This window comes from Cebus imitator, unplaced genomic scaffold (genome assembly GCF_001604975.1).
Source record: "Cebus imitator isolate Cc_AM_T3 unplaced genomic scaffold, Cebus_imitator-1.0 Scaffold83, whole genome shotgun sequence".
Classification (NCBI taxonomy): domain Eukaryota; kingdom Metazoa; phylum Chordata; class Mammalia; order Primates; family Cebidae; genus Cebus; species Cebus imitator.
The window spans coordinates 6,919,048-6,944,376 of NW_016107398.1; the positions used below are offsets into that span (position 1 = coordinate 6,919,048).

General features: G+C 35.0%; 1 protein-coding gene across 7 annotated transcripts in view; it reads left to right on the top strand.

Moving 5' to 3' along the window:
* FUT8 (fucosyltransferase 8) overlaps positions 1 to 25,329 on the top strand; it is a 320,765-nt gene that overhangs the window by 242,296 nt on the left and 53,140 nt on the right. For all 7 annotated transcript variants that reach the window (XM_017534019.2, XM_017534018.2, XM_037740462.1 and 4 more), the window contains one exon: positions 15,712 to 15,949. In XM_017534019.2, coding sequence (XP_017389508.1) covers positions 15,712 to 15,949 — 238 coding nt within the window. The remainder of the gene's footprint in view (positions 1 to 15,711; positions 15,950 to 25,329) is intronic.

A 25,329-nucleotide genomic window follows, 5' to 3' on the forward strand; every position in this document is an offset into this window, starting at 1 on the left:
GGGTGGATCACGAGGTCAAGAGATCGAGACCATCCTGGTCAACATGGTGAAACCCCGTCTCTACTAAAAATACAAAAAATTAGCTGGGCATGGTGGCGCATGCTTGTAGTCCCGGCTACTCGGGAGGCTGAGGCAGGAGAATTGCCTGAACCCAGGAGGCGGAGGTTGCGGTGAGCTGATATCGCGCCATTGCACTCCAGCCTGGGTAACAAGAGCGAAACTCCTTCTCAAAAAAAAAAAAAACACTATAGATACAGTAAATCAAAATTGAATACTAAAAAAAGTTTCAATTATGCACAAGCAAGGAGAAATGGGAACAAAAAACAAAGGGAGCAAAAAGAAAACAATAAAGTGGTATACTAAATCCCCACATGTCAATAATTGCATGAAATGTAAATACAAATGATCTAAACATACCAGTTAAGAAAGAGAAAAATAGGTAGATTAAAATGATGGGAAGATATACCATGCAAACAGTAATCAAAAGAAAGATAGAGCAACTATATTAATCTCGGACAGAGTAGACTTCAGAATAAGGAAAACAAAAACTAGGAGACAAAGGAAGATATAACAATAATAAAATGATCAGTTTACCAAAAAGATATAATTCTAAACATGTGCACTTAACAGGTCTTTAAAATACATGAAGCAAAAACTGACAAAACTGAAAGGAGAATGGACAAATATAGTTGGAGACTTTAACACCTTCTTTCAATAATTGGTAGAAGTATTAGACTGAAAACAAATAAGGCCATTCATCATGACCAAGGGAGATTTTTTGCTGGGACACAGAATGGTTCAACAGACACAAATCAGTCAGTGTGATACATCATGTCAACAGAATGAAGACAAAAACCGTTTGATCATTTCAATTGATGCTGAAAAAAATTTAATAAAATTTAACATCCCTTCATGATAAAAATCCTCAAAACACTGGGTACAAAGGGAATATACTTCAACATAATAAAAGCCATATACAACAGACCAACAACTAATATCACACTGAATGGGGGAAAACTGAAAGACTTTTCTCTAAAATCTGGAGCATGGCAAGGAGGCCCACTTTTACCACTGTTATTCAACATAGTACTAGAATTTCTAGCTAGAGTAATCAGACAAGAGAAAGAAATAACTGGCATCCATATTAGAAAGGAAGAAATCAACTTATTCTTGTTTGCAGACTATATAGTTCAATATTTGGAAAAATCTAAAGACTCTACCAAAAAAAGTACTAGAACTGATAAATCAGTAAAGTTGCAGGTACAAAATCAACACACAAATATCAGTGTTGTTTCTATATGCTAACAGTGAGCAATCTGAAAAGCAAATTTTAAGAAGTAATCCTATGTACAATAGTTACAAATACAATTAAGTAACAAGAAATTAACCAAAGAAGTAAAGGATTTCTACAATGCAAACTATAAAACATTGATGAAAGAAATTGAAGAGAACATAAAAAATGGAAAGATATTTTGTGTTCGTGGATTGGAAGAATAAACATTGTTAAAATGTTCATACTGTCCAGGGTAATCTATAGATTCATTGTAATCTCTATTAAAATAACCAGTGATACTCTTCACAGAAATAGAAAAAACAATCTAAAACTTATATGGAATCACAAAAGACCCAGAATAGTCAAAGCTAACCTGAGCACAAAGAACAAAACTGGAGGAATCACACTGCCTGAGTTCAAATTATGCTACAGAGCTATAGTAACCAAAACAGTGTGGTACTAGCAGGAAAACAGACACGTAGACCAATGGAACAGGATAGAAAACCCAGAAACAAGTCTATACATCTATAGTAAACTCATTTTCAATAAATGGAAATGAGTTTAAAATTGGGGAAAGGAAAGTCTCTTCAATAAATGGTGCTGGGAAAACTGGATATCTGTATGCTTAGGAATGAAATTAGATGCCAGTCTAATTTCTTACCATATACACAAATCAAATCAAAATTAATTAAAGACTTAAATCTGAGACCTCAAACTATGAAACTACTAAAAGGAAACATTGGGGAAACTCTCCAAGACATTGGTTTGAGTGGGTAAAGATTTCTTGAATAATACCCGATAAGCACAGGCAACCAAAGCAAAAATAGACAAATGGGATCATATCAAGTTAAGACCCTCTGCCTGCACGGTAAAGGAAACAGTCAACAAAGTGAAGAGACAACCCAAGGAATGGGAGAAAATGTTTGCAAACTGCCCAACTGACAAGGAATTAATAACCAGAATACAAAAGGAGCTCAAACAACTCTTTAGGAAAATTTGATCAAAAAATGGGCAAAAGATCTGAATAGATATTTCTCAGACAGAAGAAGACATACAAATGGCAAACAGACATATGAAAAGGCATTCAGCATCATTGATTGTCAGATAAATGCAAATTTTAAAAACTGACAATGAGATATCATCTCACCCCAGATAAAATGGCTTTTACCCAAAAGACAGGCAATAACAAATGTGGAGAAAAGGGAACTCTCATACACTGTTAGTAGGAATGTAAGGTAGTACAACTACTATGAAGAACATTTTGGACATTCCTCATAAAAATAAAAATAAAAATTGAGCTACCATATGATCCAGCAACCCTGCTGCTGGGTACATAACAAAAAGAAAAATCAGTATATTGAAGAAATATTTTGCACTCCCACATTTACTACAGGACTTTCCACAATAGCCAGGATTTGAAAACAACCTAAGCATTCATCAGCAGAAGAATGAACAAAGAAAATATATGGTATCTATACACAATGGAGTACTATTCAGCTATAACAAAGAATGAGATCCTGTTATTTGCAACAACATGGATGGAACTGGAGATCATTATGTTAAGTGAAATAAACCAGGCACAGAAAGGCAAACTTGGCATGTTCTCACTTAATTGTGGGAGCTAAAAATTAAAACAAATTGAACTCATGTAGTTAGCAGAATGATGGTTACCAGAGGCTGGGAAGATTAGTTCTGGGGGGCGGGGTGAGGGAACATGTTAATGGGTACATAAAATAGAATAAGACCTGCTACTTCACGGCACAGCAGGGTAACTAAAGCCAACAGTAATTTAATTCTTCATTTAAAAATAACTAAAAGAGTATAATTGGATTGCTTGTAACACAAAGGTTGGATACCCTATTTACCCTGATGTGATTTTTCATGCATTGTATGCCTGTGTAAAAATACCTCATGTATTCCATAAATATATACACCTCCTATATACTCACAAAAAATAAAAATTAAAAAAAAACCCAATGCAAAAAAAAAAAACTTTTGATTTATCAGTGACCCTGTTAAAGAGGGTGAAAGAGAAGCCATAGACAGGGAGAAATCTTTGCAAATCATACGTCCAACAAAGGCATGTATAGACAATGTATTAAGAACTCTCTAATCTCAATAGTTAGTTACAGTCCAGTTAGAAAATAGGCAAAAGTCTTGTACAGACAGCTATGCAAAAGACATATACCGGTGACAAATAAGTACATGAAAAAAATGTTCAAAAATTATTAGCTGTTAGAGAAATGCAAAAGAAAAAATGCCAAGAATGTGGAACAACCAGCTCTTTCATACATTGCTTATGAGAATATAAAATGGTACAGTCATTCTAGGGAACAGTTTGGTAGTTCCCTATAAACATACAATTACCAATATGATCCAGTAATCACATTCCTGTATATCCTAGAGAAAACCCATATCCACACAGAAACATGTACACTCATGTGTGTAACATCTTAGTGTGTAATAACCAAACAGTGGAAACAACCCAAATGTCCTTCAATGAGTAAATAAACTGTGGTATAATTCACATAATAGAACACTTCCTAGTAATAAGAAATTAACTATTATACACAACTTGGATGGATCTCCAGAGCATTGTGCTGAGTGGTAAAAAGCCAATCTCAAAAGGTTAACTACTATCTAATTCCATTTATAATGCTTTTAAAGTGACTAAATTATAGTGATAGAGAGCAGGTCAGTGGGTTGCAGACATTAAGGTCTGCCTCTAAATTGGAAGTGTAAGGGAGTTTCTTTGTTTTGATGGTACAGCTTGTATCCTAATTATGGTGGTGGTTACATGAGTGTATACATTAGAAAATCTGAGTGCTTGTGAAAACTGGTAAAATCTTAAAATGTTTGTAGTTTAGTTAATAGTATTGTGTAATGTCAGTTTCCTGATTTTGATAATGTACTATGGTTAAGTAATATGTTTTCCTTGGGGAAAACTTTTTGGAAGGTACACCATGAAGTTCAGTAACTCTGTACTATTTTTGCAGTTTATTGTAGATCTTAAATTATTTCAAAATGAAAAGTAAAAATAAAAATACAATGTTAAAAAAATTGTTTTAAAATTTATTTATTATACTTTAAGATCTGGGGTACATGTGCAGATCATATAGGTTTGTTACATAGGTATACTTGTACCATGGTGGTGGTTTGCTGCATCCATTGTCCCATGATCTGCATTAGGTATTTCTCCTAATGCTGTCCCTCCCCAATCCTCCTACTCACTGCTGTTCCTCCCCTAGCCCCTCACCCCCCAGGACCTGGTGTGTGATGTTCCCCTCCCTGTGTCCATGTGTTCTCATTGTTCAACACCTACATATCAGTGAGAACATGCAGTGTTTGGTTTTCTGTTCTTCTGTCCATTTGCTGAGAATGATGGTTTCCAGCTTCATCCATGTCCCTTCAAAGGACATGAACTCATCCTTTTTTATGGCTACATCATATTCCATGGTGTATATGTGCCGTATTTTCTTTATCCAGTCTGTCATTGATGGACATTTGGGTTGGTTCCAAGTCTTTGCTATTGTGAACAGTGCTGCAGTGAACATACGTGTGCATGTGTCTTTAAAATAGGACAATTTATAATCCTTTGGGTATATACCCAGTAATGGGATTGCTGGGTCAAATGGTATTTCCATTTCTAGATCCTTGAGGAATCGCCACACTGTCTTCCACAATGGTTGAACTAATTTACACTCCCACCGACAGTGTAAAAGCATTCCTATTTCGCCACGTCCGCTCCAGCATCTGTTGTCTCCAGGTTTTTTAATGATCGCCATTCTAACTGGTGTGAGATGGTATTTCAATGTAGTTTTCATTTGCATTTCTCAAAAGACCAGAGATAATGAGCATTTTTTCATATGTTCGTTGGCTGCATGTATGTCTTCTTTTTAAAAGTGTCTGTTTATATCCTTCACCCCATTTTTGATGGGGTTGTTTTTTCTTGTAAATTTAAGTTCTCTGTACACAGATTCTGGATATTAGCCCTTTGTCAGATGGGTAGATTGCAAAAATTTTTCCCCAATCAATATCGTGAAAATGGCCTTACTGCCCAAAGTAATTTATAGATTCAATGCTATTCCCATCAAGCTACCAGTGACTTTCTTCACAGAATTGGAAAAAACCACCTTAAATTTCATATGGAACCAAAAAAGGGCCCGCATAGCCAAGACAATCTTAAGCAAAAAAAAAAAAAAAAAAAACAAAGCTGGAGGCATCACGCTACCTGACTTCAAACTGTATTACAAGGCTACTGTAATCAAAACAGCATGGTACTGGTGTCAAAACAGCATGGTACTGGTACCAAAACAGAGATGTAGACCAATGGAACAGAACAGAGGCCTCAGAAAGAATGCCACAGAACTATAACCATCTGATCTTTGACAAATCTGACAAAAACAAGCAGTGGGGAAAGGATTCCCTATTTAATAAATGGTGTTGGGAAAACTGGCTAGCAATATGCAGAAAGCTGAAACTGGATCCCTTCCTTACACCTTATACAAAAATTAACTCTAGATGGTTTAAAGATTTAAACATGAGGCCTAACACCATAAAAACTCTAGAAGAAATCCTAGGTAATACCATTCAAGACATAGGCATGGGCAAGGACTTCATGACTAAAACACGGAAAGCATTGGCAACAAAGGCCAAAATAGACAAATGGGATCTAATTAAACTTAAAAGCTTCTGCACAGCAAAAGAAACTATCATTAGAGTGAACTGGCAACAATGTTAAAAATTTTTGATGAGTAAAGAGAATAAAATGAGCTGGTTACAATACTGTTCATTGAGGTAGTTGAGAAAAGTGGTCTTCAGATTTTTTTTTCCATTAAAAAAATAATAATATCTGGGATTCCAAAAAAATTCATGCTCAGCTAAAAGTGTATTTTTCGTATATGGCTAGCTGCATGGAGAAATGAGATAAAGACTCTGTCTTGGAGAAGAGGTATCCAGATTTGACATCCGATCTAATTGTTCTTGATGGTTTGGTTTTAAAGTCAGTGAATAGACAAGTGCTGTAAGAACCAGCACTACCCAGGAGAATGGTCCTTTGCAGAATGGAAGAACCAGCAAAAACGGTGTCACTTAAACTCTGACTTTTATTTAAAACAAAACATTTGCAGCAGCTTTTGCACAGTTTTGAACAGTTTCAACCATTGTTTCCCTTTTGCAACTACTTCATCTTTTACGCTTGATCTTAGCCGAAAGGCCAAGAAGCGATAACTTCACTTTTTAATCCTGTATCATAAGATAGGGCTAACCATTCATAGGCATGCTTTTTATTCCTTTTTCCCTTCTACCCTCTTCTACCTGTTTCCCTTTCTGTCCTCTTCTCTTGTCCTCCTTCCTTCCCCTCTATTTTCCTCCCAACTCTCCTTTTTTCTATCTTATTGCCTCCTCTCTTCTTTTCCCTTCTTCCCTTTTTAAAAAGAGCACCATATCATACTTGATGATATGTTTTGAGTAAAGAGAGCCTAATGAATCCTGTCAACTAAAATGATGAAGGAGGACCTTTCTGACATTCAGTCTTAATTTTGTAAGCATGCTCTTATAACCTCAATAGTTAAATTGGTTCTGAGACCTGGGAATCAGGGTATAAACTTACAGAGAAAAGTTGAGGTGCTTGAGAAGATACATTTTCGGTGCATTTATATAGGACTGGCAGAAGCTGGCTCCTCATGCAATTTAACTTTCTTCTGTATCCTTGGAGGTAGCTTTATTTGCATTATATTCTTCAATGAGAATATGTGTCATTAATTATCTGCCTTTCCTCTGTGGCCCTTCTGATAGCAGAAAAATATTACCAAGTTTATTCAGGTGTGCGAGTCTCTTGAATCTAAGTTGAGGGTTTTCTAGAGACCACCTGGAACTCCCAGAGATAAAAGAATACTGTCTTGAAGACTCTCAGTGGAGGAAATGCCCCATATTTGTTTGTTGCTTTCTATTGGATTTATGGAATTCCCATCTTTTAAAAACAGCTTTAAGGCATTCAGTAGAGATTTACAGGTAAAGAAGCAAAAGTTTTTAAAATGTATTATTTTAAGTAAGCTAAATATGGTTTTACTTACCAAGGTAAGCTTTCCTCTTCTATGACTGTATAGTAACTATCTGCCTTTACTATAGTCTTTCATTCGATAAACTCTGTATCTCGGTATCTTTCCTCCCTTAAGTTTCCACTCTTAGATTTTACAGAATACCCACAGGGAAATTGATTTCCTGAAGCACTTGGTAAACTACTTGGGCCTGAGTTACTGTGTTGTCCTTACTACTTGGAACAGATTGTTCTTTACTAGAGGGGTAGAAAGGACACCTTAGTACAGTCTTAACTTTGCTATGGGAATATTCTTGTTTAATATGTTAAGAGACAATAATTTCCGGTCTTGGCTTTCAAAAGTGAGAATGCTTTTTAAATGCCTCTTTCATGGTTAGTAACTGTGCCCCAGAGTCTTCATTTTAATTACCACAGTGCAGTACTTCAGCTCTCTTATTTGCTTCATTATCTTTTCTCCTTGGTTTTGAAAATAATTTTAGAGAAATAAAATCAGATTTTTTCTAATATAATGAAATGTTTTCGCCACACTATTAATGAATACTTTCTTTGTTATGAACACAAAGCTAGATATTGGAAATCTTTTTAAACAAACAAATTAAAAACTGTTAGTCTTCTGATTAGAGCAGACAAAGAACACGGTAAAATTTAACTCACCTGGCCTGACCCATTTTTTTTGGTTTTTACTGAGCTGTCTTCATTGGAAATAGGAGCTATCTTTGACTTTTCCAACAGAAGGTATTTCTTAGAGAAGAGCTGGAAGGTTCTCCTGGGGTTCTCATTCTTAATTTTCAGTTTACAGAAATAGCCACTAGATGTTTTGAGCCTGGACTTCTTGCTCCATCTTGCATTGAAGACATCATGGTGAAGTAGATAAGGGCAGTAGACAGTGGGTAAAGAGACCTGAATCATAAATTCTGGTTTGCCACTTGTTAATTTATTTTTGTGACTATGGACTTGACATCCCCTTTGTCTCTGTAGATGTAATTCAGTTGAACTAATGGTTATTCAGCATTTACTGTTTTCACAAGGGGGCTGGAGATATTACGTCCAGTTTATATTGACTTAATGTTTTCTTTGTTGTTAATTTAGCCTTTTTCTGCAATGTTTTTGGTCAGTTGTAACTCTGGGCAGGTGAGGGAAATTACATTGTGGCTAGAAAATTTGTATTCTGAAGTTGGTTTTATTGGTGTGTAGGAAAAATATTTGTAAATAGTCCTAACAAAAATATTTGTCAATAGTCCTAGTACAAAATCAGTACTATTTTGTAATATTGTGTAATCCACATTGCTACTAATTTACTAAGTGGAGACAGTGGAAACCCCTAAATCCTAGTAGTGGTGCCTAAGTAATAGAATAATGTCTTTGGTTTACTAGTTGATTGAAAATTTTTCTTTTTTAGCATAGTGGAAATTAACCTGGTGTCCTAATTGGAAATATATCTAACAGTGACTATTTTTATATTTTAACCTAAATAAGAGACTAAAATATTTCAGCATTATGATGGTGCCTTTACTGAATTAGTAATCATTTATTTCTAAGGACTACTGCTTTTCTTCAAATACCATTTTGGTTAGAGGCTTAGTAATTCAATTATCATTCCCAATTGTTGATTTATAGTATCATTGGATCATTCTTGGAAACTAATAGTGTCAGATGAAATGCCTCAGATAGTGTAAAAGAAACTAATTGGGCCAGGAGTGGTATCTCACGCCTGTAATCCCAGCACTTTGGGAGCCCAAGGTGGGAGGATGGCTTAAGCTTACAAGTTTGAGATCAGCCTGGGCAACATGACAAAACCCCGTCTGTACAAAAAAATACAAAAATTAGTTGGGTGTGGTTGTGTGTGCCTGTAGTCCCAGCTGCTCGGGGGGGCTGAGATAGGAGGATGGCTTGAGCCTAGGAGGTAGAGGTTGTCGTGAACCATGATTGTGCCACTGCACTCCAGCCTGGGCAATAGAACTAGACCTTGTCTCAAAAATAATAATAATAATTGAAGAAAATAAAAAGGGAACTGAATTCAGAAGAATCTTGTTATATCTTAAATCCTTATTTTTTGGTTAGTATGTACTATGGTAACAGCTTTACTGATGAATTACCATCACAAAAATGTTACATAACATTGTTAGCATGTAAAGACCCATGATTGGGCTACCTTGCAACACTAATACACAAAAAGAACACACACAAAAAAAACCAAAACCGGATTTATTCAGTGTGAAATAATGTCCCTTAAGATTATGAGGATAAATAAGAAGTATGTTCAAATTAATTTTGAGCATACACCATCTCATTTATTTAGCCTTATGAGTAGCTCTATGAAAGAAGGGTGAGTGAACAGGGAAGAGGTTGTGTAGGGAGGTAATTTTTGTGTCTGTTTTAAACTAACCAATTGAAGGCAGATCACACAGTTGAGTTCATAACAGAACCTTCATTAGAACAAAATCATATCTGTAACCTCTCTATCGAAGTTCTTTCATTAGAGAATGTTGTCTTAAGTAATTTTCACAAATTTACCTTGTATTTCTAAAACTCAAATTATCGTTATTGCAGGGAACTAGAATATATCTGCCTATTGGTGAGTCTAACTTTTAAGTAGACCACAAATACAAGAATCTCATAAAACATAATTGATTATGTTTATGGTTTAAAGTAAAGCTTCTTTTAGTAATGAGACTCTTCTATATATCTTGCTCATGGATGTGACACATTTTCAAGTCTTCTGCAGACATCAACTGGATAGTATAAAACTAGGATCAGTGGTAACTGACAAGCACTATTTGGTAAGAAGTTTGAAAATTATGAAACTGTGGCTGTATATCCCTTTTATAGAGTCCCATAAATCTCTTTATATTTGTTGCTATTCTGTAACAATGCTGGATAACAAAGGCTTAGCTCAGAATAGGGGTTTTCTATAAAGTTCCCTTTCATCAGAATAAATCTCTGTTCATTTCACAGTTGTTGCTTTATTATTTTTTTAATCATCACCATTTACCTTAGAAATATCTACTTGTTTTTTCTAGATATGTACTCTGATAAACCTAATCTGGTGTTACGAACATAAATGCCTTTTCTATTCCTTAGTGTCTTCTGCCTTTTTCTAGAACTTTCATGAGCAAGTTATTTTGAATTTTCTAGAGTTTTAAGTATTATTTGGGCAAAAAAATTGGACTGCGGCTCTGAGCCATTTCAGTGTTTCACTTACTGTTTTCAGTACAGTCATTGATTTTCTCTTATTACCCTTCGAATCTTCGATTGATTACCTTATGTGTATATACCTTTCTCATTTCAGAATCAAGCATAATGGATTTTCCCCTTTCTTCGTGTCCCCTATGAGCTAAACAGAAAAGGATTAATATAGTCTATCTTTAGCTTGATTTGAGGTACACTAAGCATCATGATTTAAGCCACTTTTACAGATTGCCCTTTTAGGTCTCAGCTCTTGTGCTCAAAGCATTAGGTTCTAATCAAACTCTTAACACAGTGAATAAACTTGCTTACATGCAGATGAGAGTCTTCTTTTAAATAGAAAATCCGTAGTTTCCAAACTAAAGGTCAGATGTTTAAATTATTATGTTCCTTCACTCTTTTTTTCCTTAAAAAAAAAAAAAAGACTAAGGTAAGAAGTAATAGTAGGGAAGACTGGGTGTGAGATATATGGGAATTCTCTGTAATGTCTTTGCAGTAACTCAGTACATCTAAAAACTGTTCTAAAAGAAAAGGTTTATTGAAGAAGATGTGTAGGACATTTTCTTTTTCATTCATATGAATTTTAGTGATATTCAAGTGCTCTATTTCTCATGAAAATCTGAAAAATGTCTATGTTATTTGTCCATTCTTTTGATAAACTGAGTCAGTAATAAAGCTTTGGATCAGTTTGAGAATATTATTTATTCCCAAGATTCTTATTTAATATTGTACAGAAATTAAATGTCAAAGATCTCCCATTCCCACTTGATACCACACTCCTCGGTTTCTCTCAGATCTGTTGTGGCTGTAGCAACAAGTGTGAAAATGCTTATTGCTTTAGGAGTCTGCCATGAGTTCATAGTCTCAAAGAATCAGTAACTCTGCTACTTGATTTTGGAAGCAGTATTGACCAAATCTTGCTGAATTTTATCAGGATTCTCTGATTCATAAAGGCTCTTAACTCTTCCTAAAGTTCTTGATGGTACGCATTCTGCTTTGTTCCCAAAAAAAAAAAAAAAAAAAGACCAGCTTGCTGTGATGTATTTGAATATGAAAGGGACCTATTCTGGAGGTAACTCGTATTTACCCTTCTCAGTTTTTCCTTTGGAATCATTTTATAGATTGCAGCTTTTGTTTCTAGGGCTCTCTGCTTGACAGGACAGATGATATCCCTGGAAAGTAGTTTTAGATTTAGTGTTTGGTGACTGCATTATTTAAGGCTCATATAAATTGAGAACTGGTTTACATTGCCTCTCTCTATGTAGGATAAAAGATTCTGTTCTTAGAGTCACCCATCCTCTTTCTTGTAGACAAAACAGCTAGGAAAACTTCTCAGACTAATTTTGTTATGGGAAGAACTAAGATGCCTTAGGAATAATTTAGCAATAGCTTGTCCAAATTAAAGCAGAGTTGAACTTTAGAATGGAAAAAAAAGAAATTATCATGTTAGCTAAACATTCGCTGTCTGGATCTCCCAATTAAAAAGTGGCATAATACTTCTAAAGTGAGCCAGTGTAGAGCATGTTCTACATTTGGTTGTGAAAATGGCTGATAGCTATCATCAAGTACGATTTTTAAAAAATGTTCCATGCCTGATATTTTGTAATTGTTGAATTCAGGTATCTGTTTACTTGGTGGCTTTAACTTCATAATGAAAAAGTAGATTTTGTTGTAATATATAAAATTGTGGAGATAGATGGAATTAATAGAGAAATTAAAGTTTTTCTTTTAAGATAATTTGAGTTTCATCATAGAAGATAAGCTCAGAATGCTGAAATGCTCCTGGAATAAATGGACTGTTTTACTTTTTTCCTAAAGATATCGATGTATGTAACTTTGAATTCAGAGATGATTGCATTTGCATATTCTGAATGACGAAGTGAAAGAAGTAAAAGACAGTAATAAAGAAGAGAAAGAAAGAACTTATACACTGCTGGTGGGAGTGTAAATTATTAGTTCAGCCATTGTAAAAAGCAGTGTGGAAATTACTTGAAGAATTAAATACAGAACTACCATTTGACCCAGCAATCCCATTATTGGATATAAGGAATATAAATCATTCTACCATAAAGATACATGTACGCAGATGTTCACTGCAGCACTATTCACAGGAGCAAAGACATGGAATCAACCTAAATGCCCATCAATGGTAGACTGGATAAAGAAAATGTGGTACATATATGCCATGAAATACTATGCAACCATAAAAAAGAATGAGATTGTGTCCTTTGCAGGGACATGGATGGAGCTGGAGGCCATTAGGAAACTAACACAGAAACAGAAAACCAAATACCACATTTTGTCACTTATAAGTGGGAGCAAAATGATGAGAACACATGAACATGTAGAGGGGAACAACAGACACTGGGGGCCTATCAGAGGGTACAGAGTGGGAGGAGGGAGAGGATCAGGAAAAATAACTCATGAATACTAGACTTAACACCTGGGTGACAAAATAATCTGAAAAACAAACCCACAGATTTACCTGTATACAAGCCTACACATGTACCCTTGAACTTAAAATTTTTAAAAAAGGAAAAAATAAAAGATTTTTTTTTAATGTAACTGCCCAATTTCACATTTGTTTAGAGATTTTTCTAAGTAACTTTCTTTTCACTGTAATCGCCTTAAATATGTACATACAGTTTTCATTGGATTCATTGAAATCCAATCCAGCAGGATTCTTTCCTAAATAAGAAACATGCTAGATCAGTCCTGGCTTATTTTACGATTTTTGGTACTTGTCACCTATAAAGAGAAGTTAAGGGGACATCACCACCAACCCCACAGAAATACAAAAATACCATCGGAAACTAGTATGAACACCTTTGTGAACCCAAATTAGAAAACTTAAGAACAGATAAATTTCTGAAAACATGCAACCTCCCAAGACTGAACCAGGAAGAAATTCATACCCTGAACAGTTCAATAAGTTCTGAAATTGAGTCAGTAGCAAAAAGCCTGCCATCCAGAAAAGGCCCAGGACCAGACAGCCAAATTCTACCACACATACAAGAAGACCATTCCTACTGAAACTATTCCAAAAAAATTGAGGAGAGACTCCTCCCTAACTCATTCTGTGAGGGCAACATCCCTCTGATACCAAAACCTGCCAAAACACAAGAAAAAAAGAAAACATCAGGCCAATATCCTTGATGAACACAGATGCAAAAGTCCTCGACAGAATAATAGCAAGCCAAATCCATCAGCATATCAAAAAGCTAAAAGGCATCCAAATAAGAAGGAAGTCAAACTACCTCTCTTTTTGGGCAAGATGATCCTACACCTGGAAAATCCTATAGTCCCTACCCAAAAGCTCCTAGATCTGACAGACAACTTCAGCAAAGTTTCATGCTACAAAATCAATGTACAAAAATCAGTAGCATTTCTATACATCAATTTCTATACATCAATAATGTCCAAGGTGAGAGCTCGATCAGGAATGCAATCCTAATCACAATTGCCACAAAAAGAATAAAATATCTAAGAATACTGCTATCTAGGGAGGTGCAAAATCTCTACAAGGAGAATTATAAAACACTGCTGAAAGAAATCGGAGATGACACAAACAAATGGAAAAACACTCCAGGCTCATGGGTAGGAAAAATCAATGTTGTTCAAATGGCCATACTGCCCAAAGCAATTTACAGATTCCGTGCTATTCCCTGATATCAAACTACCAATGACAGGAAAAAAAAAAACGGATTTAACATTCATATGGAATCAGAAAAGAGCCTGAATAGCCAAAGCAATCCTAAGCAAAAAGAACAAAGGGGGAGACTTTGCATTACCCAAATTCAAACTATACAAGGCTACACTAACCATGGTATGGGCACCAAACACCATGGAACCAGTACCATGTACCACCATACCAAACAGCATGGTACTGGTACAAAACACATAGACCAGTGGTACAGAATGGGGAATCCAGAAATAAAGTCATACACCTACAACTTTCTAATCTCTGACAAAGCTGACAAAAAAAACAAGCTGGGGGAAGGAGTCCCTAGTTAATAAATTGTGCTGGGATAACTGGCTAGCTATATGCGGGAGATTGAAACTGAACCTCTCCCTTTCCCTGTACATAAAAATTAAGTCAAGATGGGTAAAAGACTTAAATGTAAAACCTAAAACCATAAAAACCCTAGAAGAAAACCTAGGAAATACTATAGGACATAGGCTCTGAAAAAGATTGCATGATGAAGACGCCAAAAGCAGTTGCAACACAAACAAAAATTGGCAACTAGAATCTCATTAAAGAGCTACTGCACAGCGAAAGAAACTATCAACAGAGTAAATAGACAACCAACAGAATGGGAGAAAATATTTGCAAGCCATGAAAGAAAGGCCTAATATCCAGAAACTATAAGGAACTTAAACAAATTAACAAGCAAAAAGCAACCTTATTAAAAAGGCAAAGGACATGAGAGACTCTTTTCAAAAGACGTATACACAGTCAACAAGTATGAAACATCATTAATCCTGAAAGAAATGCAAATCAAAACCACAGTGACATGCCATCAGAATAAGATAACAGTCAGAATGCTGTTATTAAAAAGTCAAAAAATAGCATGATGGTGAGGCTGCAGAGAAAAGGGAGCATTTATACATTGCCAGTGGAAATGTAAATTAGTTCAACCACTGGAAAGTAGTTCAGCAGTTTCTCAAAGAACTTAAAAGAGAGCTACTATTTGACCCAGCAATCCCATTATTGGGTATATAACCAAAGGAATATAAATCATTCTGCTATAAAGACACATGCACTCATATGTTCACCACAGCACTATTTACAATAGCAAAGACATGGAATCAACCTAGTTGCCCATCAGTGGTAGACTGGAAAAAGAAAATGTGGTACATATATATTATGGAATAGTATGTAGCCTTTAAAAAAATGAGACCATGTCCTTTGCAGCAGCATATAAGTGGGAGCTAAACATTGAGTACATATGGATGCAAATAAGAGAGTAATAGACACCAGGGCCTACTTGAGGGTGAAAGGTGGGAGGAGGGTGAAGATCAAAAAACTACACATCAGTTACTATGCTTATTACTTGGGGTGTATACTAAACCCCCATGGCACACAATTTATAAAACAAACCTGCACATGTACCACTGAAACTAATAGCTAAAAGAAAGAGAGAGGTTGACCTCTCTATATAGCTTAGCTTTACTTTCTCTTTCTCCCTGACAGAATCCCAAGGACTGCAGCAAAGCCAAGAAGCTGGTGTGTAATATCAACAAAGGTTGTGGCTATGGCTGTCAACTCCATCATGTGGTCTACTGCTTCATGATTGCATATGGCACCCAGCGAACACTCATCTTAGAATCTCAGAATTGGCGTTATGCTACTGGTGGATGGGAGACTGTGTTTAGGCCTGTAAGTGAGACATGCACAGACAGATCTGGCATCTCCACCGGACACTGGTCAGGTAAGGAACCTGTGCAGCATGTGAGATCTCTGGAATGATTCACTTCATTACCAAATCATTAGATTTCGAGGTAGACCTTCATGGAACATACTTGTCTTTTCCTCTGGATCTGTGAATACTACACATTTTCCAGATAAAATCTAGAACAGTATCTTATTTTTAAAGTATTTATTAGGTAATTCATTTCTGATGCTTGGTTTTATGTGAATTTAGCAAAATCACTGAGTTTTTTTCAGGGAGCATAATTTAATCTTTTAATAATAATGCTATGTCTTTCACTCTGTAGGATGCTTTCATGTTATTGAACTCATTTTAATATGAAATAATCATCATATAAAGTAATTCAGTGATTCTCAAACTGGATAAATAATCATTAGGATACATGAGAATCACCTGGAAGACTTCATAAAACACCATTTTCTGATAAGGAAGGTCTGGGATGCAGCCTGAGAGTTTTAATTTATGACAAAAGTTTTAGGTGTAGGGACCATAATGCTTTGAGAACCACAGAGGTGGACCTTGCTGGTAACTTCATCTTCATTTTGCAGTCGAGGACAATGAAGCCTAATTTGTTTATGTGTTTTTAATTGTATTCAGGGAACATTTAATGAATAGTAATGTGACTAAGGTACTATATTAGGTATTACAAGCAGATAGAAAGATCAGTAAGAAATTTCCTTCCTCGCCAAGGAAGTGGTGATGGAGTAAAATACAGAAAAGAGTTTCTTATTGCTAGCCTAGTGCTTTTCTTTGTACAATCATGATCTTTAAATAAGAACTAAAGTTGGGCTTCCTTGTTAAAATTGTGACTTGTTTTGTAATCTCGGACAAGTTACTTAAGCTAGGTCTTAGTTTCCTTATCAGTAAAATGAAGAGTAATAACTTACTTTATTGAATTGTTGGCAGATTAAATGAAGTAATATATGTAATGCACTTAGTATCTGATATATGAACTCATATCTAGTAATCTTTAGCTACTATGAATAGCCTTTATTCATTAAACAAATGTATAATGAGTGCCTACAGTGTGGTAGATACTGAATTAAGTGATCAGGATAAATGCTAAGCAAGACAGTACACATTCTGTACATTCACATCTTGTGGGAAGTCCAACATTTTTAAAAACCTGAGGCATTTCAGTTAGTATCATTTATCATGGGGCTAAACATCTTTTTTCCACAAGCTACAATACTAGATATGAAATAGGAAGCTATGACATCAGCAAAGTAACTTTGGTTCCTTCATTTCTTTTGCCTCCTTTGAAAAAAAAAATATAGGTAGTATCTGACTCTTTGCAGAAGTGTCATGAAATTTAATTGAGTACTTTCAATAAAATACTTTGAATTGCTCTGCAAAAGGTCCTATATAGATTAAATGTATTATCTTGTGATTTTTGTCTTCTATAGGGTGATACAGAGCCATGTTTTATATATCAACATATTTTTTCATTTTTAACTCACTTCAAATTTTAAGGTGAACCTCTTTATCTAGAACCTAGTTAAGCTTTAGTTTTAAGGTTATATCTTCTGCTGATCTGGTCTGTACTTTTCATAACTAGTGCCAAAAGATTAGTTATAAAGGTTAGGAAGATATTAAATTTGTCATTCAGAAAAAGTAACTCTACGAGCCCCACTACAACTAACTTTTTTTATTTCATGGACTTAGTTCAATTTAAACTTCTTTGATTGTGGAAATATATAGCCAGGGCCAAACTATGTTTCTCTGGTTCTGGGGGGAGAAAACTTTTTGGGTGGCAGTCAGAAAAGTGAAAAGTTACCAGATTTATCAGGTTTAATATATAGTTTAGTCCTGCCTGTGTGCTACAAGTGGTTATTTGTTTTGTTTGATATTTAATCCTTACTTGTATGTTTTGAGGTCCGTAGTGGCAACCACAGGGTATGAAAATATAAAATGGCTTGAATTTCAAACATTCAGAATTTCTTAATGTTACAACTTAAGAGAATGTAGAAATCATCCTTTCTTTATTCATCTGGAATCAATGGGTTAGTAAAAGCTAAATGGTTTATCCAGGGTCATACAACTTATAAATGCCAGAACTCTGGTTAGCACATTCACTTCTGCATACCCCCAATCTAAGTCCTTATCAATAAACTCATGCCAACCACCTTACCTAGCAAAATGATGATTAGAGGCATAGAAACTGCCTGGAATATCTAGGAATTAAATAATTTTAATAATTTGGATACCAATCTTATATCTGAAAAGAGATTTCTTTTAAACTTAGAATATTTTTTGTTTTTATGAAGAGGATGGCCGCCATCAATTTCTGTTAGCTTATTTACATTATATATGTACCCTTTAAAGAAACTGTTGAACATATTTCCAAGAATTAGAGGAACTTAGTGAATTCTAATAAAATTCTTGACAGTAGTCCTTCAGTTAGTCATAAATCAACTATATCTGTTGTCATTGAGTTGTGCAAAGAATCTTGGGATATTTCCTTTGTCACCATTACTGTGAAATTATTATTGTTCATACACACTTGACATGATGTCCTTGCAGATGGAATTTAGTAATTCTTGTTCAAGTGTGTCCACCAGTGCAGGAATTAGTATGTACATAGATCATTTCATAGCTACATCATACCGTATTATAGATTGATGTCTGTTTTACTTCTGCATTATTTTATGTTTGTATATGAAGAAACTATATCCTTTGTAGCAAGTGAAATGGTTAAGTGAAGAAAAATACTAAAGATGATGCTTCCAGTAAAAAGTAATCAAAATGTTTCCCATCACCTGTACATGCCATGTCTATTCCTAATAGTTTACGTGTCCTAAGGTTGATGATGAAATGATCAATTTACTTTTTTACACCACAAGATGTTTCCTAAACCTGAACTAACTACACAACGTAGACCCGATTCTTCCACATGGATTCCTTGTGATAATTCAATGAATAGATGATCTAGTGATAGAGAATGCATTTTGGTGGAAAATTTTAAGAAACAGCATTCTATGAGTCGTTTAGCTGTCTCTTGACAGAGACTTCATATGGCATCAAGGCCTACATCTTCTAGGTTATTTACACAGTGCCAAGCATTTGACCAGAGCACATTAAATGTAATACAAGAGATAAAAACCTATCTCCCCCATATCCCCATCCCAATTTCAAAACATTACCCTTCAGCAAGGGTGGGGGACTTAGTTACTGAGTTAAGATTTTGTTTTTGAAAAAATAGTCTATTGCTAAGAATGAATCTTTTTAGCAATTTATTCTTCCCTTTTTAGAAAAGGTTCTGGAAGAATGAGTTCAGAGATAAAAAGAGGTGTGATTTAGGAAAAAGCAATACATAATTAGCATTAACGTCCCTGTGGAGGGCAAATCATTTCATTGGAAAAGTTTCTGGAAAATCCCCTAAAGTCTATTTGGAGCCTATCTAAGATTGTTAGACCTAGAGATAGAATCCAGGTGTTCTTAATTTCCTGTGGGATGTCTGGGCCACATAGCCTTGATAACCATTCAGAAATTATCAGTGTTTTTATAAATACTGATATACCTATCAGGATATATGTATTTCACAAAGATTTGGTATAAATTAAATTATTACAAATTGAGTCGTGTCTTAAACATTCTAGTGGAGCTACATTACAAAGTAAATAACCTTTTTTCTAACATGAGCTAGTAGTCTCCTGATTCACTCCCCACCCTTTCTTTTTTCTTCCTTCCCTCCTTCCCTTCCTTTCTTCCTTTTTTAAGTGTTTGAGTTTTTCTGTTTTCCTTAGACATGTATGTGAGTCTTTGAGTCTCAGTCACCTTCAACTCAAACATCAAACCATAGAAAAAGAAGATTGCAATCTTTTAGTTGCATTTTGATAACAGAGTCTTATTTGCTTAAAACGTGTTAAGCAAATCACATTAGAGTGATTCTACAAACAAGATAATTATTGAAATTTTGAAGAAAGTCAAGAATGCATCCTATCCCTTTTGTTTAGTTTTATATGCAAGAGCTCTGGATATGATGTGAATCTATAATTTCTTTATCTTCCTTCCTCAGGGTTATATAAATTGTAGGCTAATTTCATAGAATAGGAAATAATAAAATCCATGATCTTTAGTGGAATTATACATATTCCTTTCCTTCCAAAAGGATGTTGTTTAGTAAGAAAGTTCTATAGTGGTTTATACATTAGGTTCCAGTGGAAATAAAGACTGTGTGTGTGTGTGTGTGTGTGTGTGTGTGTGTGTGTGTGTATGTATTTAAGTCATAGACTTTCTTCGTCATGCATTTTTGTTGCCTTTAGCAGAAGGTCAAAAGCAAATTACAGAATCATAGATGTTCTTACATGGTACTTTGGTATCAGGCTTCCTTCCTTTCTTTTGCTTCCCAAAATACAAGGATCAAAAATATTCTTAGCAATTATTGAAAAGAAATAGAGTTGAGTCCTCCACCTTTTCCTGAAGAGGTCCTCCCTTTGATTCAATTTAAGTTTAGCCTGCTATTATAAGTAGCCATTAAACTTAATGCAGGTTATATTCCCTAGAAGCAAAAAATTGCTACTAGTGATAATGTAAGTCATACTGATTTTCCCAAAACATACATTACAATTAGAGTTATCATTCTTGTTCAGATTTTGATGTCTAACTTTGCTTTTGAAAAATACAACTTTCAACAAATACTGCATTAGGTATACGTAATGGGCACATTTTTATTTGTAATGTTTCTCTAATAATAAAGTTTCTTTTAAAAAATAAATGGATCTCTATCATAAACAGGAAGTGCACTAATCATTCAGTAAAAATTTGAATGTTTCTAAATGCCATGGAGAATGTAAAGATGACCCTTCAGGACCTTGTTATTTAGTATCATGAGAACCATACCTCTGTAAACGTAAAAAAGGTAGTGTCATAAGAGAGGTATAAAGTCGTGTGGGCCACCAGAGTATAGAAAAATTGTTTCTGGCTACAAGAATTAGAGACTTCACTAGATGCATGAGCTGGGCTCTTAAAGAATGAAGAAGAACATCATCTACCAGGACAGATCATTGTCATTGATTTGGAGTCAGAAGTTATTAGCTGTGTGACTTTGGGTAGTGTCCCTTAACCTCCCTGTTCTGTGTACCTTACAGAGTTGTTATGAGCGTTCAGTGTGATAATATATTTGACAGTGCTTTATATATTCTAAATCACCGTATGTTATTATTATTACCACTTTAGTTTTACGGGAAGAAAGCAAAATAGCAATAATAGCATAATTGGGTTATAGAATTTTAGCAGGCCTTCTTTTAACTTTAATGGTCCACATTAATGAAACTCCGAGCTACTTGATAGCTTTTTGTCTATGAGTCCTCCCAAGGAGAGCCAGCTTTGGGTCCCCAGCTTCCCCAGCCCACATGAGAATCATTCTCCACTTCTGTAGGGTTTTATTTAGGTTGCCCAGTAAAATCTCAGTATCCAAACTGATTAGGCATCAAAAATATGCTCCTATCAAGGAGCTGACCAGTTTCTCTTCGTTTCTGGCACAGGGATTCCTTCTTAGGTAGAGCCGTCACTGACCCCAATCAGAGAACCTCCCTTACAGAACAGTCTTCAATTAGTCTTCTTAAGCTCTCCAAGTTGAGAGGACAATGGCTGGGAGTAGAGGGTGTACTAGGAATAAACCATTTAGTCTTAGAGCTCTAATGTGTATATAATACTAAGAGAAACAAAAATAGGCCCCTTTGAAGGCACTACTCAGTGGGAGCTAATGCTTAGGAATCTGAACATACCCCAGGTGATAATTTCTAAGTAACTTTTACCTAAAAGTAGAGAGGGGATTTTCCTGTTTTTTCTAAACGCTAAACAGACCAGTCTTTTTTTCCTAAACACTAGCAATGGAATTGTGCAAATTCTAAGAATCTGAATATTAGAAATACGTAAAAGTGAGGGCCTTTGACTGAGAAAACATCCCTATGGTACCTGTCTGTTGAATAGAAGGAGGTACATAATGCCTGACCAGCAGAGATTATGTAAGCAACCAAAAACATAGTATTGAAGCACTGTAGCATGGTCCTGTCCTCTCCAGGTTTTGAGTATTGTATATTATATTTGAAGCTATTATTCTGGGAGAATATAGTATATCTAGGTCTGGCTAGGAATAAACTAGAACACTTCAGTGGGATTTTAGGCATGGTGAAAAAAGCAGTTGATAAAAGAGTAAATCGCCAGTATTTTTCTTTTTTTGCTGCCACTGCCCGTCTTGCTGTGTTCACTGAAATCAAGTGTAGGAGTTGGCGAGTAGGTTAAATAGCTGCTTCTGCTGCTACATCTGGCAAATCTTGCTCCATATAATTTAGAATTAATAATACGACATTGGCAAAAAATAGGCATTATGTTCCTCTTTTCTAGATTAGATCCAGTACCAACTATGGGGCCACCCAAATTGAGATATTAGAATCTATACAGCAATCTGTCTGCATTCTTTGGAAACATAATACCTAGATTGAATTCAGAATATGATATTTACATTTTATAAGTTATGTGATGTCTCTATTTCAGAGGGAAGATTAATATTTTATGGCCTGTCATAAATGACCATCTTAGAGGCACCCATTTGTTTTATGTATGCATTAATAATGGAAATTGAGTTCATTCAACGATTGTAATTTTTGTACATCTGTATCATGATTTATATATTGCCTCATTGGTGAACATGTAAATTATTTTAAGTTTTTGCCATTATAAAGAGTGACATAGTGAGTATTTTTATGCATATCTCTTTGCGTATATATATTAGTTTCCCTAGGGCAGTGCTTACAAACTTTTTCACGTTATACTATATGTAAAAATTATTTTTACTGCCCATATTATCACCTGGGTGACGGTGGCAAAGCTACAGAGGTCTCTGACAATGTGTTACATATAAAATCTAATGCTCTAAAAAGGGTTTGGCAAACTATGGTCCTCAGACTAAATTTAGCCCCCTACCTACTTTTGTAAATAAGGTTTTATTAGAATACATTCATGCCCATTTGTTAATGTGTTGTCTGTGTCTGCTTTTACACTACAGTGGCAGAATTGAATGGTTGCAGCAGAAACTATATGGCCCACTGTATTAATCAGGGTTCTCCAGACAAACTGAACCATTAGGATATATAGTGAGATAGAGTCTGAAAGATTTATTGTAAGGTCAGTACCTTATAATTAGTTCACACAGTTATCAAGTCTGATGGTCCGCCATCTACAAGCTGGAGACCCAGGAAAGCCAGTAGTATATTATTGTTAAAAGCCCAGAGAGCTAGAGGGCTGATGGTGTAGGTTCCAGTTTGAGTCTGAAGGCCTGAGAATCAGGATTGCCAGTGGCAGAAGATAGATGACCTAAAGATACTCTCTTACATTTTCTTCCAGAATCTTTATAGTTTTAGCTTTTGCATTTATGTTTATAATCCCTCTAGTACTCATTTTTATGTGTCACTTAAAGGTTGAGGTCATTGTTTTCCATGTTTTTATTCAGTCGTTCCAGCCTTATCTGTTGAAAACTTCTCCTATTTGAATTGCCTTAGTGCCTTTGTCTAAAATCAATCAGTAATATATGGATCTATTTCTTTATACTTTAAATTTTTATCAGCCATCAAATATTTCACAGCATGTTGATTAGAAAGCTTTACATACGTCTAGAAGTGGTATTGCTAGGTCATAGGAAAGTATACGTTTCTTTAAGTTGCCTACATATGCCTAATCCCTCTATGGACAAGTTATTTCAAAATCTTTTCTGCTTTCAGAATCCCCCTCCTTTTAATCTGTCTTCTACACTGCCATCAGAATGATATTTTCAAAACCAAATATGACTTTCTCTCCTTTCCTAAAGCCTTCTGTGGCTGCTTAGTGTATAGAAACTTCTTGCTTAGAATATAGGAAATGCCCTTTCACATAAACACCTTACTTTTCAAAATGTGCCCTGCACTCCATAATTCACCAGTCCACCTACAAATTTATTCCTTGAAAGTTTTGTCTGCTTTTACTGCTATACTGGGTACATGTAATTCCTTCTCTCTAGAGAATATCTTTCCTCCACTTCATCTCATGAAATCCTATTTATCTTTTAGTATCATTCCCTTTGTGATATTTTCCTCCAACTGACCCCATGTTTTCACTGTATTTAAAGTTTATTTTCATGTTTCTTTGACTATATTGTGAGTTGTTTAAGAAGCTTGTCCTATTTATTTTTGCCTCCTCATTGCCTAATAATACTGGCCAATACTCATTACTCAGTTTTTTTTTTAATTAAATTGCCTATGATAAGCAGAATGGTCCTGGAAAATTTTTAATTTCCCTCTGAATCTATCAAATAAAATATAGCCTTATCTATGTGATTCAGAGGTTTCTGGTGAAGAGCAAATGAAGTAATAGGCATGGAAATGTTTGAAGAATGTTTTTAAAATATGATGGCCTTGTTGTTTATAACAAAATTTCACTAGAATTAATCCTCTTGGTTTCTTATAATCTTATTACGGTAGACCTTTACCTTCATATATTTGCATTGATTAAAATTATTCTAATATTAAAGACTTTAAAGATTTTTATTTCTAATGTTTTCATTAAAACTGAAAATAACTAAGTTAAAAAATACTTTTGCATTTAAAACTGTAGATTAAATAAGGCATTTTCTTATATAAAATCTGAGTTGTATGTGTACATGAGTGTCTTTTTGGATATCTTTGATTCAATAAACATTGAGTACTGCTCAGTTCAGGCACCGTGATCATGATAATATTACAGTGATAGCTAATATTTAGTGTACCATACTGTATTACTGTGATAAGAACATTACATATATTATCTCATTTAATATTCACTATACCTTATTATCCACATTTTATATAGGTAAGTAACTTGCCAGAGGGAGTACAGCCACTAAGATACAGAAAACCCAGTCTTACTTCAAAACCTGACCTTTAAATATTGTGCTCAGGGGTCAGCAAACTATAACACCCACAGCCTTGTAAGGCCTGCTATATTTTTAACAAGTTGTTTTAAAAAGAAGATGTAACAGAGACATAATGTGGCCTGCAAAGCATAAAATATTTACTATCTGGCCCTTTTAGAAAGTGTTTATCAATCTCAAGATGGTTAAAGACAGTCCCTGTAACTCCAGAAGCTCTCAGTCCAAATAGGAAATAAACACAAACATTTCTAAATTCTGCCTCATAAGGCAAAATGTGGTTAGTGATGTTAATATAAAAATTTAAACAAGAATCCAAAGATGGTCAGGGACGGTGGCTCATGCTTGTAATCCCAACACTTTGGGAGGTTGAGGCAGGATTACTGCTTCAGACTAGGAGTTTGAGAGCAGCCCATCAACATGGTGAGACCTGTTTTGTTTTTGTTTTTTTTTTTAATTGTTTTTAAATAGCTGAGCATGGTGGCACACATGCCTGTAG